The 16,333-nt window shown below is 52.3% G+C and overlaps 1 protein-coding gene across 1 annotated transcript; it reads right to left on the bottom strand.

The window, feature by feature from the left end:
- On the bottom strand, positions 1-15,090 carry LOC149861596 (uncharacterized; the record flags this gene model as incomplete). Its single annotated transcript, XM_090053781.1, has 8 exons — positions 8,558-15,090; positions 7,861-8,071; positions 6,671-6,840; positions 6,054-6,180; positions 3,052-3,168; positions 1,729-1,913; positions 1,098-1,227; positions 1-959 (listed from the first exon to the last, which is right to left on the bottom strand). Coding segments are annotated over exons 2-8 (1,857 nt in total), but the record flags the coding sequence as incomplete, so codon positions are not given.
- Between the last annotated feature and the right edge of the window lie 1,243 nt (positions 15,091-16,333).

Consider the following 16,333-nt stretch of genomic DNA (forward strand, 5'->3'; position numbering starts at 1 on the left):
CTTCCCACACTCCAAGCACCGAATTGGCTTCTCTCCTGTGTGGATGCGCTGGTGCTGGGCAAGGTGGGAGGATCGTGTGAAGCTCTTCCCACACTCTGAGCACTGATGTGGCTTCTCCCCTGTGTGGATGCGCTGGTGCCGAGCCAGGCTGGAGGAGTGTGTGAAGCTCTTCCCACACTCTGAGCACAAATGTGCCTTCTCCCCCTTGTGCATAAACTGGTGCTGTGTCAGGTGGGAGGACCGGCTGAAGCTCTTTCCACACTCTGAACACTGATGTGGCTTCTCCCCTGTGTGGATGCGCTGGTGCTGGGCAAGGTGGGAGGATCGGGTAAAGCTCTTCCCACACTCTGAGCACTGATGTGGTTTCTCCCCTGTGTGGATGCGCTGGTGCCGAGCCAGGGTGGAGAAATGAGTAAAGCTCCTCCCACACTCTGAGCACAAATGTTCCTTCTCCCCTGTGTGGGTAAGCTGGTGCTGGGCCAGGTGGGAGTACTGGCTGAAGCTCTTCCCACACTCTGAACACTGATGCGGCTTCTTCTCCATGTGAATAACTTGGTGCCGGGCCAGGTGGGAGGACCGGTTGAAGCTCTTCCCACACTCTAAGCACTGATGTGGCTTCTCCCCCGTGTGGATAAGCTGGTGCCGGGCTAGGTGAGAGCACTGGGTGAAGCTCTTTCCACATTCTAAGCACTGATGTGGTTTCTGCCCTGTGTGGATAAGCTGGTGCCGGGCCAGGTGGGAAGATCGGGTGAAGCTCTTCCCACACTCTAAGCACTGATATGGCTTCTCCCCTGTGTGGACACACTGGTGCTGAGCCAGGCTGGAGGAGTGAGTGAAGCTCTTCCCACACTCTGAGCACTGATGTGGCCTCTCCCCTGTGTGGATCAGGTGGTGCCGGGCCAAGTGGGAGGATCGGTTGAAGCACTTCCCACACTCTGAGCACTGATGTGGCTTCTCCCCTGTGTGGATGAGCTGGTGTTTGGTCAGGTTCAAGGACAGATTGAAGCTCTTCCCACACCTTGACCAATGATGTGGCTTAACCCTTGTGTGCATGCACCAGTGCCTAACCAGGTTGGAGGAATGCCTAAAGTTCTTACCACACTTGGTGTAACGGTGTGTTTGCTCCCCCATCTGCACACACTGGTGCTGGGACAGGTCTTGCCGGCACAGGAAGTTCTTGCACTTAGTGCAGCGGTGGGTCTTCCTCCCCAGGTTGATGTGCTGATGCTAAACCAGGGAAAAGAAATGAGTAAAGGTTTTACCACACTTGACACAAAGGTACTGATGTTTCCCCCCCCTGCACATGTAGGTGCTTGACCAGGTCCGAGGGGCACACAAAGCACTTTCCCAATTTGGTGAAGCAGTGGGGGAACTCTCCAGAATGGATCTGATGGTGAACAGCCAGGGTGGAGAGGCAGGTGAAGGTCTTCCCATATTTGGTGCATATGATGGACTTCTCCCCAGTGTTCCTTATCTTGTGAAGAGCCAGGAGTGAGGGGCAGTTAAAGGTTTTCCTGACTTTTGGGGAGGGGTTGGCTCTGCCCTTGTGCTTGGCAGTGAGCTCCTGCTTCCCTCCAAGGCCCTTCCCAAGGCCAATGTTTGGCTGGGATGCAGTGCATCTTTCAAGTGACTCTTTAGGTCTCTAACCTCCAGAATTTGTTCCCTGCACCCAGGGCTCTTTCTGGGTTCTGCCCCTTCTCCACTCTCACACACAGCTGCAGCTAGTACCTGGTTCACTGCTACGTTCTCCATCTGCTTTCGGGGCCTCCACTGATTTTTGTGCCATGGCTCCTTCTCAGATCTCAGGGAGTCCATCTTGCCCAAACTCCCTGGGGAAGTCCATGCTGGCTCCAGATCTGCAGACCTTCCCACAGGAGGTTGCTCCTCAGGTTTGCTCAGCAGCCAGGCACCTCCTGCATGGGGAAGAGAAACACCAAATTAGTCCCTACCCTGTTGGCAGAGAGCAAACACTGCTATTCCTTTTGCTGGGATGGACCTTGGAAAACAAGGTCTTCCTGCCAAAACCCCAAGTGCTGGGGGCGACGGAGGGGCAGGTCCCTGTGCCGAGCTAATGTTCCCTACTTGGTGGAGTTCAGAGCTGGACTCTCAGAGTTTCTGACCCAGCTCTCAGGCCTGTTACCTCAGACCCTGCGTCAGGACAGTACCTGAATTGCTCCTTGCTCTAACAGCCTGAGGAGGAGAGGAGGACTTACAGCTGTTGCTCTCTCTTCTGAAAGGAGCAGAGCTATACCTCCTCCCTGCTTCCAGAGCAAGGTTTGGTGCAAGGAATGAGCCCATGGAGCTTCTCCAGTGACGGGTCTCAGGCGGCCTCCATGTCACAGGAGTCTGCACTGGGTCTAAGGCCTTGACATGAACCTGAACCTGGACTCTACTGAGTTTTAGGCTTCATGACACTCAGGACACCAGAGACAAAACTGGAAGGTGGCAATTTTGGTGCAAACCATGGGGGATTCACTTCTACCCACAACTTGAAAGCTTCTGAATCCCACCCGTGCCATGGAGCCATTTCATGCAGCCTGAGACCATGATGAAACACTTCCTGGGTTCCAGGTCAACATGACCAGGAGAAACCAGGGAAACCATCAGCTTTTTTCTTGTCCAACAGTAACAGCCACACAAAGCTTCTGCATACCATGCTGGTTTCCATGGGGGACTACTAATCCCACCAAGCCCTGGGTGAGGGTGTTACAGAGGTATGGCTACCTTGGGCTGTGCAATGAACTGTTACATTGCTGATTGAAGATGGAAATTTAAGATCTGGGCCAATAAATCAAGACAGCAAACCTGACTGTCTCCAAGAACTGTCATTAAAGGGAGAAGAAGGGAACAGTTGCTTATTTCCACACTGTTGGATTTCAGGGAGTGGGAACAACATCTGCCTGAACACATTACAGCTTAATGTGCTGTATTTCAGGTCAGCACCCTGCAATGGCAACACAGGGAAGGTCTGCAGTTCTCAGATCCCCCTGGCACTCTGGGCATGAAGCATTTATTAAAGGGGAGTCAGGTGGAGGGTCAACCACAACTTACTTTGCAGCATGTCTTCCAACCTTGATATTTCCCCATGTTCCTCATCATCACAGACCCAGAGCTTCACCTGTCCTCGCTGGATGCAGCAGATTAAGTTAGGTGTGGGACCTTGATAACCTGTTTGGGGCAGTGGTTAAACAGGGTTAGTGACTGGGTACTGGATGCAGAATAACCAAGTGGGATTTAGGGAATAGATCTAATGAACTCAAGATTTCTACCAGGACCTGATGAACAAGGGAAGATGGGAATATAGGGTGAAAGAGAAGGGAGACGATGATGATCCTTATCACTCAGGTGGTGGACGGATGGGCATAGGAAACAAAACGCTAACCACTCCCAGTTTAGAAAGGCCATTAAACTGACAGGTATGGAGATGCAGTAAGCTGTAATGTACTAGAGACCAAAAAGCTTTTACTGTTTTCAAGTTACCAAACAGAAGAGACACTGGACACATTTATGGATAGATCGCATTTAATTATTGGTGTAAATCCAGGAAAAGAAGTGGCCAGAATTTATTCTCAGTGAAGGTTAAGACGAGGATTTGTGGCAGTGAAAAGCATCCATGACAGATGGTTGACAGTGAGACTTTTTTCTGAGAGAGAGAGTAATTCATTGTCACTAGGCTCAGAAAAGGATGATTTTATAATAACTGTAGCTGCAACTGAGCAATCATCCCAGCCAAGAGGAGGATCATCCCAGGAGGGGAGATGAGTGCATAGGTTGGCAAATTCTGCAGGGTTTAAAACAAAGCTCCTGGGAGTCATGGGTATGGATAAAAGAAGTCAGAAAGAGACCCATTTCACAGTCTGTGAAAGGCCATACTGTAGAAATGGTCTATATCACTGGTTCTCAAGCTTTTTTGTACCAGGACCCATTTGTAATGATCAATAACCAGTCCCGAACCACAGCCCCCCAGCCCTACCAGTGTCCATCACTCCTGACCCACAACCCCCTGGCCCTGCTGGTGCCCCTCACTCCGAAGCCACAGTCCTCTTCCTTCTGTGGGTCATGCTTTTGCCCCTCAATCCCAAACCACAGTCCCCAACCTTCCCCAACCCTGCTGGAGGGGGTCTTCAGCTGTCCCTGTCCTGCTCAGGAGAGAGCAAGGTGGCTGCAGCAGCTCCATCTCCTAAGGGCAGCAAAGTCCAGACCCAGCATGGGCTGGAGGGAGGAAGGGAGGCTTGTCACCCTGCCCTGGGCTGGAGCTCCAGTGTCACATCAGGCAGCCCGGTCATGGCCCCTCCTCCTCCCCCACCCCCAGCAGCATTTCTTGGCTGCTCCGCCACTGGGAGCATGGGCAACAGCCCTGGTGCCACTGGCCAAGCCATGCAGCTCCTGGATGCCCCCAAGGACTGCCCGCTTTTCCCTTCACCTGCTGGAGGGGAAGGCACCTTCCCCCCCAGCCACTGTGCCCCGCCACAGGCTCAATGCTCAGCCACTTTCCCCCAATTCCACTGGGCATCTGACCCTGCCGCACACACCCACCCGCTCCATACCACCCTCCACAGACACATACCCAGACAGTCCCCAAGCCCTGGACCTCCACCCCCACTCCCTGTACACTTACCTACATCCAGCTTCCAGGGCTGCTCCAGTGACCCTGCCTGGCTGCGTTTTGGCCAGGCGTGCACACACAGACAAATGTGTGAACGCTACTTCCAAGTGCCCCAAGCAACTTCTCCTATGCTTTCCTGCATTTTTCTGGGACTTGCTCATGACACTTCCAAGTATTCTAACGACCCACTTTTGGGTCGCAACCCACAGGTTAAGAAACACTGGGTTATATGTTCTTTGCTGAGCAAGAAAAAGCATTTGAGCACTTCCCTAAGGAAATCTGCTGGCATGGGCGACTGGTGCCACCTTAAATTGGGGGTGTCCCCCGCAGCTGATCACACTGACCAAGAAACAGCCACGGCGCTCCCAGAAGTGGTTGCAGCGCTTTGTCCGGCACTCCCACTCCTCAGCTGGCACTCGCAGGGGGGACACCAGCACTCCCACCTACCCCCCTGCCCATCACCTAAGCAGGGAGCACGACCTGCCAGGGAGTGCACCAGTGCTCTCAAGGGGTGCACATGCACCTACGTGCATCCCCTATGCAGCACCGTTGCTGCGTGAAATGGTAGGGGGGAAAGCATCAGAAAAGCCAATGAGCTAGTAAGTGGTCAGTAGCTCAACCCTGCACACTAGCAGAACAAGCCCCTGTATTAGGGATCCTCTGGAAATGAACACTTGTCTTCACTCGGCACTGCACCTAGCCCACTTCTTTTTACCACAGTGATGGGCATCTGATCTGCAGAGGGATTTTAGGAAGAGGACATGACATTTTTTCAGAATGGCAGAGTGAGGTTGACAGCACAGGTCAGAATTTAAATACGGCAAAGCCAGTCTCTGATCTATGGAGATGAAGGTATTAGGAAGGGATGTGGGCAGAAGCTTCCAGTGACCCCTTGCTAGAAGTACCTGGGTGACATCACGTCTACATATGTCACTAGAGGAGGAGTTGAGGAAATGCATCATTCACCTGTTGTAGCAGCAGAGCCTGATAAGACTTTCTATTAACTTCTGCAGGATCATAACAAGAGGAGAAAGGGGATTTAGGTATCACATAGCTGAGCATGCTAGGATTGTTAAAAGTATTTGAAGAGGACACTGTAGGCAAGAGGGGGAGGAAATGAGAATCGTTCCCTGATAAACAGCTCGTGCATTTATGGACAATGAATTGGGGATAATATGAACATGCTGACATGTTGACAAGAAACTGCTGAATATGGAAGCGCCAGGAATTACAAGAATGGGGAAAACACAAAGGCGGCTGGCTCAAATGAAGAAGGATCTATCAATATGAAATGTGAGACAGGCTTGATCACTGACAGAGCAGTGGGGAGGAAGCAGATTTAAATCACCAGCCAAAAGTTCATGAGGATGAGACTGTTGAAACAGAGATAACTAAAAAACTCCAGAGCTCCCATAGCTCCAGGGAGAAGCAAGAACCAGAGCTTTACCCAGGGAAACGAGGGCTTGGTAATTCTTCAGCATCTGGTCCCGGTAAAGCACCTTGTCGTCATCGTCCAGCAGCTCCCACTCCCTCCGCGTGAAATATACGGCCACGTCCTCAAACACCTCCTGGAGCTGCAGTCATAAGCGTTACACCATCAGTGTCTCCTCTCCCACCTGCCTCCAGCCCCCACAGCCCTGTCTGGGATCACTCTGTGCACAACTAATTGTACATTTAGCCATGGCAGGTAAGGGTGTAAAATTCCCCAGTCTTTAGCTGACATTTAATGTGGATGTAGCCCTGGACAAAAGAGTTGATGTGTTGGCTTTAAGTAACCATGTTCTATTTCCTTTGTCCTTTGAGGCAGCCTGGGCACCACTTTTAGAGGCAGGAGCCCCAACTCCGTACGCCCTGACCCGGCCTTCTCATGCCAGCACCCCTGGGTGCCTGCACTTGGGAGGGAGCGCCTATTAACACCAGCTCGGGGTGTTTGCAGCCCCAATCACCACAAGCTTGTCTCTTCAGGGCTCTCCACTCCCCAGATTCCTTACAGCACCCCTGGCTCCTCCTGGGCTCTGCCCCAGCTCTACTCTCACCCATGACTGAACCGGGTGCCCTGCTCACCTCCAAGCTCTCCTCCTTCTTTGGAGGCCTGCCCTGGCCCCCCTGCCCTGGGCCCGGCTCAGGTCTCAGGAAGCCCCTCTCCAGTTTCCCTGGGCAAGTCCTCTGCAGCTCCAGGATTGCAGGCCCCTCCTCAGGAGGCTGCTGCTCAGCTCTGCTCAGGGTCCCAGCACCTGCAGGTGGGGAAGAGCGTGCACAGGTTAGCCCTGGCACTGCTGGCACGGGGGAAGCCCCGCTTGTCTCCTGGTTTGGCTTGGGACTAAGCATGATGAGGCTTCAGAGTGTGGAAGAGGGAGAAGATAGACTCAAAGTCCCACAGATCTTGCTGATAGTGGAGACAGCACGACACTGGAGGTGAGCCCCAATAACTCTGTCCCAGTGTGGAGTGGTGATCGCAGCAGAACATCAGAGCCTGCAGGGACATCGCTCCCTGGGACAGAAACTTGAGGGACGTTGAGACTGTGTCAGCATCTACATGTTGAGGGCAGAGGGAGGGGAAATGCAAAGTTAGTCTTCTCCAGGGCATGTGAAATGCTTCCAGGAGCACTGGGAGAACAAGGACAGCAGGTGTGCTGGGGCACAGACCTAATCCAAATGTTCTGCAAGAGAGATTTCTCCGCTGACGGATGGTGTCTCTTGCTGCTGGGAAGGGTACAGCCAGTGCTCCTTACCTGCTCCCAGGGAAGGGTCTTGTCTGGGGCAATAGCATAAGGAGCTTTCATCTGCTGACAACTCCCAGGTCTCCTTGGTTTCAGGGGAATCTTCAGCAGGATAGAGGCTGACATTACCTGAGCCAGCCAAAAGCCACTAAAGAATTTCACATCCCTGTCACCAACACCGTCCCCTTTTTGGGCTCAGAAGACTCACAGAGGAATGAGAAAAGGGCCAGTAAACACTGACCGCTGGAAGGTGAATTACATCACTAATTGTTATCGTGGCGGCATGACAAGACCCAAGCAAGAAACAGCCTCTCTCTGCTGGGAGCTGCACACATGCAGTGAGAAAGATCCGTGCCCCCAGCCTGGGCGCTGCCCCCCCACAGAGATCAGAGCTCTGTGGGAGCACAGCTGTGTAGTTATACATAATTTAACCCTATCACAGGCAGGGGCTAACATTCAAGCCTCTCCCCCTGCATGCAGGACACCCACTCAGGCACTTGGACACAAACCCAGGCCTTGCATCTTGTACCTCACCTGATTTCTGGTGGGGCGGGGGCTCCTCTTTGAGGACATGAGGTGACTTGTCCTGAGGCCCCAGGGTCTCCCTCTCTCCGGACTCCTCCAGAGACATGTCTGCATAATGGGTCTGTGGCTGCTCCAGCCAGCAATCACCAGGTTCCTGTAATGCTGCAGTGGACTGCATCTTGTGGGAGGACACCTCTTCGACCTGCACACACACTGTGACCTGGGGATGAGAAATATGTCACTGGGGATCTGAGATCTGGGAGAGATGGGCTGGGAGGGAACATCCCCCAAGTACATGGAGACGGGGTAGAGCAGCATCTGTGATCAGGGTGAAATGTTTTCACCTGGAGCTTCTCCTCCGCCTGCCCCGGCTGCAGCCCCTCAGCCAGGGCCGTGGCCTCGGCGCAGGTCTCCATGCCGCGCCCCCACTCCCAGCTCCGTATGCCCCGCGGCAGGATGGCCAGGAACTGCTCCAGCACCACCAGCTCCAGCACCTGCTCCAGGCTGCGGCTCCAGCCAGCCCCAGCACAGCTCCTGCAGGCGGCTGCATGCCTCCCGCGGCCCCGCCGCCTCCCGGTAGCAGAGGGCCCGGAAGCACCGGCGCCAGGTCTCTGGGGTGGGGAGGTCGTGCCCCAGGGCCACCTGGGGGGTCTCCAAAGGATCTTCAGGCTCAGGCAGGGGCTGCATGGCCTGATTCACCTCCTACCTCCAGATCTTACAGGGTTGGACCAGCTCCTCCTGCAGCTGCTGCTCGTGCCTGTGGTGCCGCCCACCTCAGGGACCACACCAGGGACGTGTCCTGCCCGCTCCGCTCCTGCTCGGAGACCTCCCGGCTCCTGCTCCTCCAACGTCCCCTCGGGCTCCCCGGGGCTGTGTGGGGAAGGTGCACGGTGCCCTGGGCTCTAGCACCGCTGCCACTGGCTCCACCAGGAGCAGCTTCACCCAGTCAGGGGCCTGGGCTCGGGCTCTCCCTTCACTCACACTTGGTGCCTGCTGAGGGCATCTGATCTCCAGGGCTACCTGTGTGAAAGGAGACAGCGCAGACTTCACCATGCGATGGTGACCCTGCCCCAGCCCCAGCCCCGAGGTCTGCCTGACCCTGATGCCCCCGACCGCCCCCCACTCAAAGCAGTCTCAGGGTTGTCCTCACTTGCCCTCCTGCCTGACATAGGTTGCAGAAACTGGGTTGGCTCCAGAAACACCCCAACCACAGCTACCCACCACCCCCCAGCTTCATGCCTGCCCCCAGCCTCATCAGCCCGTGCAGGCACCCGGAGTGGCCCAGGTCCCCCTCATGCCCCTACAGCACTGACTCCCTTTCCCCACGGCATCCACAGGGGACACAGCTCTCCCTCCACTGCCCCTGCCCCTGCCCGGCCCCACAGCCCCTCCTACAATGCCCTGTGCATGGCCCCGGGCCCTACCCAGCCACCACCCAGGGTCCTACAGCTACATGCACCTTCTGCCCTGCGCCCCCACCCAGGGCACACAGACCCCCCTGGACACCATCAACATCTCCCACAGCCCACAGCACCCTGCCCAGGTGGGACTTGGACAAAGTCACCTGAAATAGGGGAGCCCCTCCCCAGCTTCCTCTGGGGGAGGCAGGGTCTTCCCACCCTCGGACCCAGCGCCACTCGAGACAGAAACAGTCGACAGGCCCTGCCCCCACAGCCCTGCTGGTGCTCCTCACTCCCAGCTTGCAGCCCTTGCCCCCCAGTCCTGCTTGTGACCCTCACCCCTGAACTGCAGCCACTGCCCCCGAGCCCTGCCCCCCCCATTCCAGGGACCTCAGGGGTGGACATTTTTCCAGTGCTTAATTTTACTGTGGGAAATTTTCCATTTCTAAACGTACATTGTTTCATAAAATTCATTAGTAACAATGAATGGATGCCAATACAATATTAGGCAAGCTTGGCAGTTTCAAAGTTGTAATTAATGCTTTCCAGGTAATTCTCCCTAGGAAGTGTGTGAGAGAGTACATATGTGTTTTATTGAATTGTAAACAGGAGGGTAAATACACTCACACGATAATCCAAACTGAAAATCACCTAATTGAATATGAATTCACCTAACTGGCTGTGCAGGTCAAATCAAAACAAAAGCTAAAATTTTTATTTCGTCTCAGGCTGCGTGTGAGAGCAAAACCACAACTAAAACTGTGATTAATTTTTGTTTCAGCCAACACACAGAGCAGTGTCTCATTTGGTTTCTTGGGTTGGGGAAGTTGGAAGTGTTTGCATAAGATCTGTTAGTTTTTTAGTGCGTTTGTTTGAAGTAGTGGCAATAATGCCTAACCAAAAAAAAACCTAGTGTGTGGCATCATTATAGTGAAGTTCAAGCCACTGAAAGAAGGAAGAAAGTTGGTAGATGTAAATATTGCGGGCAGGAGTATGCTAACAACATAACAAAAATGAAGAAACATTTAATCATGTGTAGAAACTGTCCTGAAAGAGAACAAGCCATATACGGAAAGCGAATACAACCAAGTGGTGGAACAACATCATCTGAGAAAAGTCTACTTCAGGAATCCTATGTCAGTAAACGAATTAATATGTTAAACAGCACACAGCATAGACTAGCATCGATCTTGTTTTAAAACATTATAATTTGAGAAGTTATTCATGCAACTCTGGACTATTATTTATTTAAAATATTTGTATCCTGCTTTTCTGCTTGCACTAAGCACCCAAAGAGGCTTAGGCTTTCTTTTTCTTTAAAATTTCTTTTTAAAATTAGCTAATAGATAAATAGTTAACTATTTCAACCCAGCAGAGTAAGCTTAGTCCTTTGGCCGATGGCAGAGGCCAGACTATGCTTCCCTTTGGCTCTGCAGTCCCAGGGCAGCCAGTTGAGCAGCAGAGTGATCTTTCTGGGGGCGGGGGGGAAATGCAACCTCCCTGCTGCTTCTCCTTCTCTTTCTGATGGATGAGGCCAGACTAGAATAGGCTGAAATAAAAATCTTTCCCCCTTTTTGTTGCAGGAACTTGGTAGCTCAAATGAAATAGCAGATTTGCAAAAAAAAAGGAAAATGAAAATGTTGAGCTGCCAGGTCTGGGGGAAGAAAAAGCAGGATCCTCGCTTTCAAGATCACCGTCACCAGATATGCGACCCACCACTGGTTGCTGTTCAAGACAGTCAAGCTATTTATCAAGCTTTGTGGACAGAATAAAGAGCAAGAAAAAGCATACGAGACATTAGCTTGAGCTGTATTTACAAGTGGTACGCCTCTTTCCGTAACTGAAGATCAATACTGGAAGGAACATTACAAACTAATTTGTCCATCTTATAAGTTACCATCACATTATCACTTATCATATTCTCTCTTAGACAGAGTACAACAGGGTTCAAACTACGGCTAGTCCAAGGACTGGTCAAGCAGAATCACTGACTCTCATGTCAGACGGATGGACTGATATACAAGGAAATCCTTTATTGAACATTATGTTAGCAACACCTGAACCAATATTCCTGAAAGCAATTGCCACCAAATCTTCTTGTCATACAGGTGAATACATAGACAAATTACTGAGTGAAGAGGTTGAAAGTGCAGGCCCCTCCAGGGCACAAGCCCTTGTAACTGATAATGTGAGTAACATGAAAGCTGCATTGCAAATATTAAAGGCAAAGCATCCTCATTTAATAGTAATTGCCCATCCTGCTCATGAGTTGAATCTTCTGGCAAAGGACATAGTAAGTGTGAATACAATGAAGACAATATTAGCAAACTGCAAAGCGATTGTGAAGGTATTCAACAATCATCATGTTGCTAATCAGAGTTTGAAGAAATTATAGAAAGAGAAGCAGGGGAAGGAAAGTACACTTTTATTGCCAGGAGGAACTAGATGAGGCTCGGCTACAAAGTGTTTACATAGTTTGCCGCACACAAAGAACTGCTCGCAGCACGCTTCAACAGATGATGCAGTATCCCAGATTATCCCCGTGAACATTCAGAAGCAGATTCTCGACAGTTCTGGGTTTGAGTTCAAGGAGCGTTCAATTTGCTACTACCAGTTTCAGTGGCTATCAAGAAACTTGAAAGAGATACACCAAGCCTTTCAAATATTCCAGAGATATTCAGACAACTGAATGAAAATCAAATTGAGCCCTTGCCTTCTTCACCACTATCCAAAAAAGAAGTAGAACCAAATGCTTACTAAGAGAACTGACTCTTGCACTCATCCAGTTCATCTGGCAGCAAACCTTCTGGATCCTCAACACAGAACATTTATCTGATGAATCATCTATTGCTCTTGATACAATTATGGAAGTAGCTAAGAATGACCCCAACATCAAAGAAATAGTCATGATGACAGATATTGCTGAGTACCACGCCAAAGAAAAACTTTGGAGCAAAGACATCATTTGGCGGGCAGCAGAGAACAGGTCTCCTCTCACCTGGTGGAAGGGATACGGTAACACCCGACGGCTGTCCAGGATGGCTACGAGGATCCCAAGCATCCCACCAACAGCAGCTTCTTGTGAATGGAGCTGGAAGGCTTTCAGCTCCATTGAGACAAAAAAGAGGAATAGACTAACAAATAAACGCACCACTACGCTTGTTTCTATTCCTCAAAATCCTTTGCTTCTGGAGAAGGAGTCAGAAGCACAATTAGTGAAGAAAATGCAGCATGATGACACACTGCCCTTGCCCATAGACTCGTTGATAAAACCATCCTCTAGTGAAAGAGGATGTGGCTCAAGTAGATCTGAATGAGATTTGCCTCAATCTGATTCTGAAATGGCACTAATAAGTAGTGCAAGTGCTTCTCCAGATAGTGACAGTGAAACTGGAGGGGCTGCAATGAACTCCGTGCATGAGAATTAAACTCTGTTGCAGTTGATGAGTGGACAACCATGGCACATCGTGCGCAATTCTTTGGGTGTGCTGAAATTAGTGCGGCAACAGTTTACAGTGGCTTCATTTTCTTCCTTAAATTTAAACAAACAATGTAAGGGAAGTACATGCTGTTGTGTATTGCCTTTGCCTTTTTACAAGTATTCCAATAAAAACAATTTATTTCCACATAAAGCTATGAATTTGTTTGAATGTAACACTTAAACCACATTAAGTGTGCTTTATTTAATATTTTTCCAAATCAAGTATTTCTGTTCAAATACTTGTGGCTATTGGGACATCAAATTAACATGGGATACTTTTTTTAGTTTTGTTTACCAAACAGAAGTCAAATAAGCATGCTAAATCAGATCATGCTCTATTTAGGGCATGGGCAACTGGTGCCTCCCGAGTCTGGGGGGGGCACCGGATCGCCAACGGGGGAGGGGGGGCAGAGGCCAACTGCCAATGGCGGGGGTCCCCCAGCGGCCAATCGTGCACTTCTGGTTCGGCGGCTGGCACTTCCCTGGGTGCACATGCACCCGCTACATGTCACCAATGACTTAGGGCACTCAAAAATTTTCTGGAAAATTCCAATTCAAAGATTTCCAGAAAACCCACATCTCTGATCTTGGGCTACATATGCAGGCTGGCACAGGTATGGGTGAGGATGGCCAACAACACCCAGGGGTGTCTGCGCAGGGTGCAGGCAAGGGAGGAACCAGAAGGGGCTATAAGGGGTGAGTGGGCACAGGTGGGGTCTGTGTGTGGGGCAGATGTGGAGGGCTGTGGTGGGGGTGCAGCCCATCAAGGTCTCCATCTGTGCTGGCAGGGACAGGGCACCATGGTGCCAGGCTGCAGGGTTTGCACACCAGGACCTGCAGCTGCTGCTGCTGCCACCCAGGCAGGGTGAAGTTTCTCCCAGGAGAGGAGGGCCAGCAGCACCCTGGGCCTGGTTCTGTGTCATGCGGTCCCTGCAGGAGCTGCTCCCAGTTGCCTGAGGCTCAGCCCCAGCACAAGCAGCTACTGGTCAGTGCAGGGGGCAGCAGGCTGATGGGGGATTTCTGGATAAGTGAGTGCTGTGGGGTCCTCCCACAGGAGGATGGAAGCTCTGGGGTTAGTGTATATCAAACCCCTGCAGTGTCAGACACAATCACTGCAGCCAGCAAGGGGTTTATTTGCTTTTATATAGAGCATCCTAGGAATTAAGGTCAGAGACAATAGGCCAAAGGGAAGGGACACATACAGGTAAACGGGCATTTCGAGGTGCTCCGATATATGCGGCATGCAAGGGATCCTGCTTGGGGCTGCCAGGAGCGAAACACAGAGGCCACCGCATGCATGTGCATGGCCACACTCATGCACGTGGCCAGGAATATAGCCAGGCAGTGTGGACAGCAGCTCCCTGCAGGTAAGTTTATGGAGTGGAAGGGGTATGGGGGAGGGAAGCAGGGTGGTAGGCACGGGTCAAGGCCCCTGCCATGAGAGAGGGAGTGGGGCAGGGGCAGGGGCTGGGGGTGCTGCCCAGCCAAGGCAGTGCATGGGACCTGGGGCCACGGTGGGGAGTGGGTCAGACCCATGGGTGGCTTGTCCAGGGGATGTGGGGGAAGTGGCTCCCCGCCACTGCATGCACCCCCTGGGGGAGGCATGGGGGCATGCACCCCCTAGATTGTGCAAGGGGCAGATGCAGGCTGCTTGCCGTGCGCTCGGGGCTCTCCACTCTGCTTCCTTTCCCTCGGGAGCCCCTGCCGGCCACGCGTCCCCCACCCTCCCAGCAGCAGTGGGGGCGGCGAGCTGTGCTCTCCCCCCCGCTGGGCGGGCAGGGGCCCCGGGGCAAAGGCAACAGCGCAGAAAGCCCCGAGCCCACAGCCGGCAGCCTCCACCCCCGTGGCCCCGCACTCATTTGACGAGCTTTAGTTCAAGTGCTCCTGCTGCCATTTTTAAGCACCGGTTCTCTGACATATGTGATGCAGGAGGCTGCCGGAGCACACCAAAAAAAAAAAAAGGGGGGGGGTTTATATATGTCAGTAACTTCAAATGCATTGCATCTTAAAGTAAACCGGCTATCGGACTGGCATCGGCCGATACGGCTGGTTAATAACTGGCTAGCAGTATCAGCCAAGGAAATCTCTGTCGCTGCACCGCCGCAGGCCTCCAGAGTAGAAGAGCGCACATTTAAAGGGCGAGTACACGGGCAGCGCTCGGCACCAACGGGGCGCATGCATCCGTCCAGCACATGCAGCCCCCGCCCCCCGGAGTCCCCAAGCACCAGCCTGTAGCGCGGCGCTCCCCGCCGCGGCCTGTGTCCGTCCGCCCGCCTCGCCTCGCCTCTCCGCAGCGCCCGCCCGCTCTTCAGCACCCACCAGCCCGGAGCTGCGAGTCCGCTTCCTCTTCCGGCCGCCCCGAGAGCTCGGGGCTTGGCAGTCTGGTACACGTCACTTCCTCTTCCTGCTTCCGGTGCCTCTGGGGTCTGTAGTCCGGGTCACGGCCGGCAGGGCCCCGCGGGGGCGTCCCCTTCTGTTACGCGCTCCTACCCCACTTCCAGCGAGCTGCACTGCACAAGGCGATCAGGACCCGTTCTGGGACGGTATCTTTTATGAGACCAAAAACATGTTTGCCACCCAGGAGAACGTGGACAATGACGGGTGTTTGTGCTCGCAAGCCTGCAATTAAAGACTTTTTTTTCAGAAGTCTCGCTGGTCTCATAAAAGATATCACCTCTGCTATGAGTCCTGCTTGCCTTTTCCTCTAGACTAATAAGGCTACAACCTGGATACCTGACACATGGAAGATATCGAATTTTAGCCAATTTGTTTATATGAAATCTTCATTTTTTTCCCCCAAACAGGAAGCAACTGTGACCACCTGAAACCTGAGCTCCTGCCTTTGTTTCAAGATAACCTGCATCATCACAGCTCCGAGGAGGAGGTGGGAGGCTTCATACCAGAGCAGTTTTCCATCTAGTGACTCCTCTGAAATCCTATGAAATACGAACTTTCATTTCTACCCAGAACTTTTACAATCTTTTCTCCAGTGCCTGATGTTTGTGCTCAAAACCTTGCAGTTAAAGATTTTTTTTTTTGCAAAAATCTTGTTGGTCTAATAAAAGATACCATCTCTACTATGAGTCCTGATTGCCTCTTCGTCTAGATCAATGCAGCTACAACCTGGATACCTTACATTACACAATGCATGGGTTACACGCCCTGCTCCCCCCACTCCTTTTACCTGGATGGGCCCCCGCATCCTATGCAGCTTACGTCAGGTAGTCACTAAGCCCCTTGGGCATCTCTGCTCCCACCCCGGTCTACCTGAGAGTTCAGGGCTAGGAGAGCCCCCTGGTTGTGGGTTTTGGGAACCTTCAGTTGTGCATGTCTGGCCTTCTACTTTGCACCTACCCCGCTTCACTGTCACTCTTCCTACCAGGCCACAGGTCCTGTCCCACATTCCCTGGTCTAGAAACACCCTTGCCAGCAAACTGATGGGCTTATCTGGGTCTGTATTGAGGGAGGTTTGATTATGAGCCCCCTGTAGCAGCTTGGTTGTTGACATCTTGGTTGCTGATGAAAAGCCCGTCCTAGGTCCCTTGTAAGGTCAGAGCCTCTGTTCCATGTTCACATACAGGGTTTCATACAAGTATGGTAT

The sequence above is a fragment of the Crocodylus siamensis genome, chromosome 6 (genome assembly GCF_052110815.1).
Source record: "Crocodylus siamensis isolate JL-2025a chromosome 6, ASM5211081v1, whole genome shotgun sequence".
In the NCBI taxonomy this organism is placed as follows: domain Eukaryota; kingdom Metazoa; phylum Chordata; order Crocodylia; family Crocodylidae; genus Crocodylus; species Crocodylus siamensis.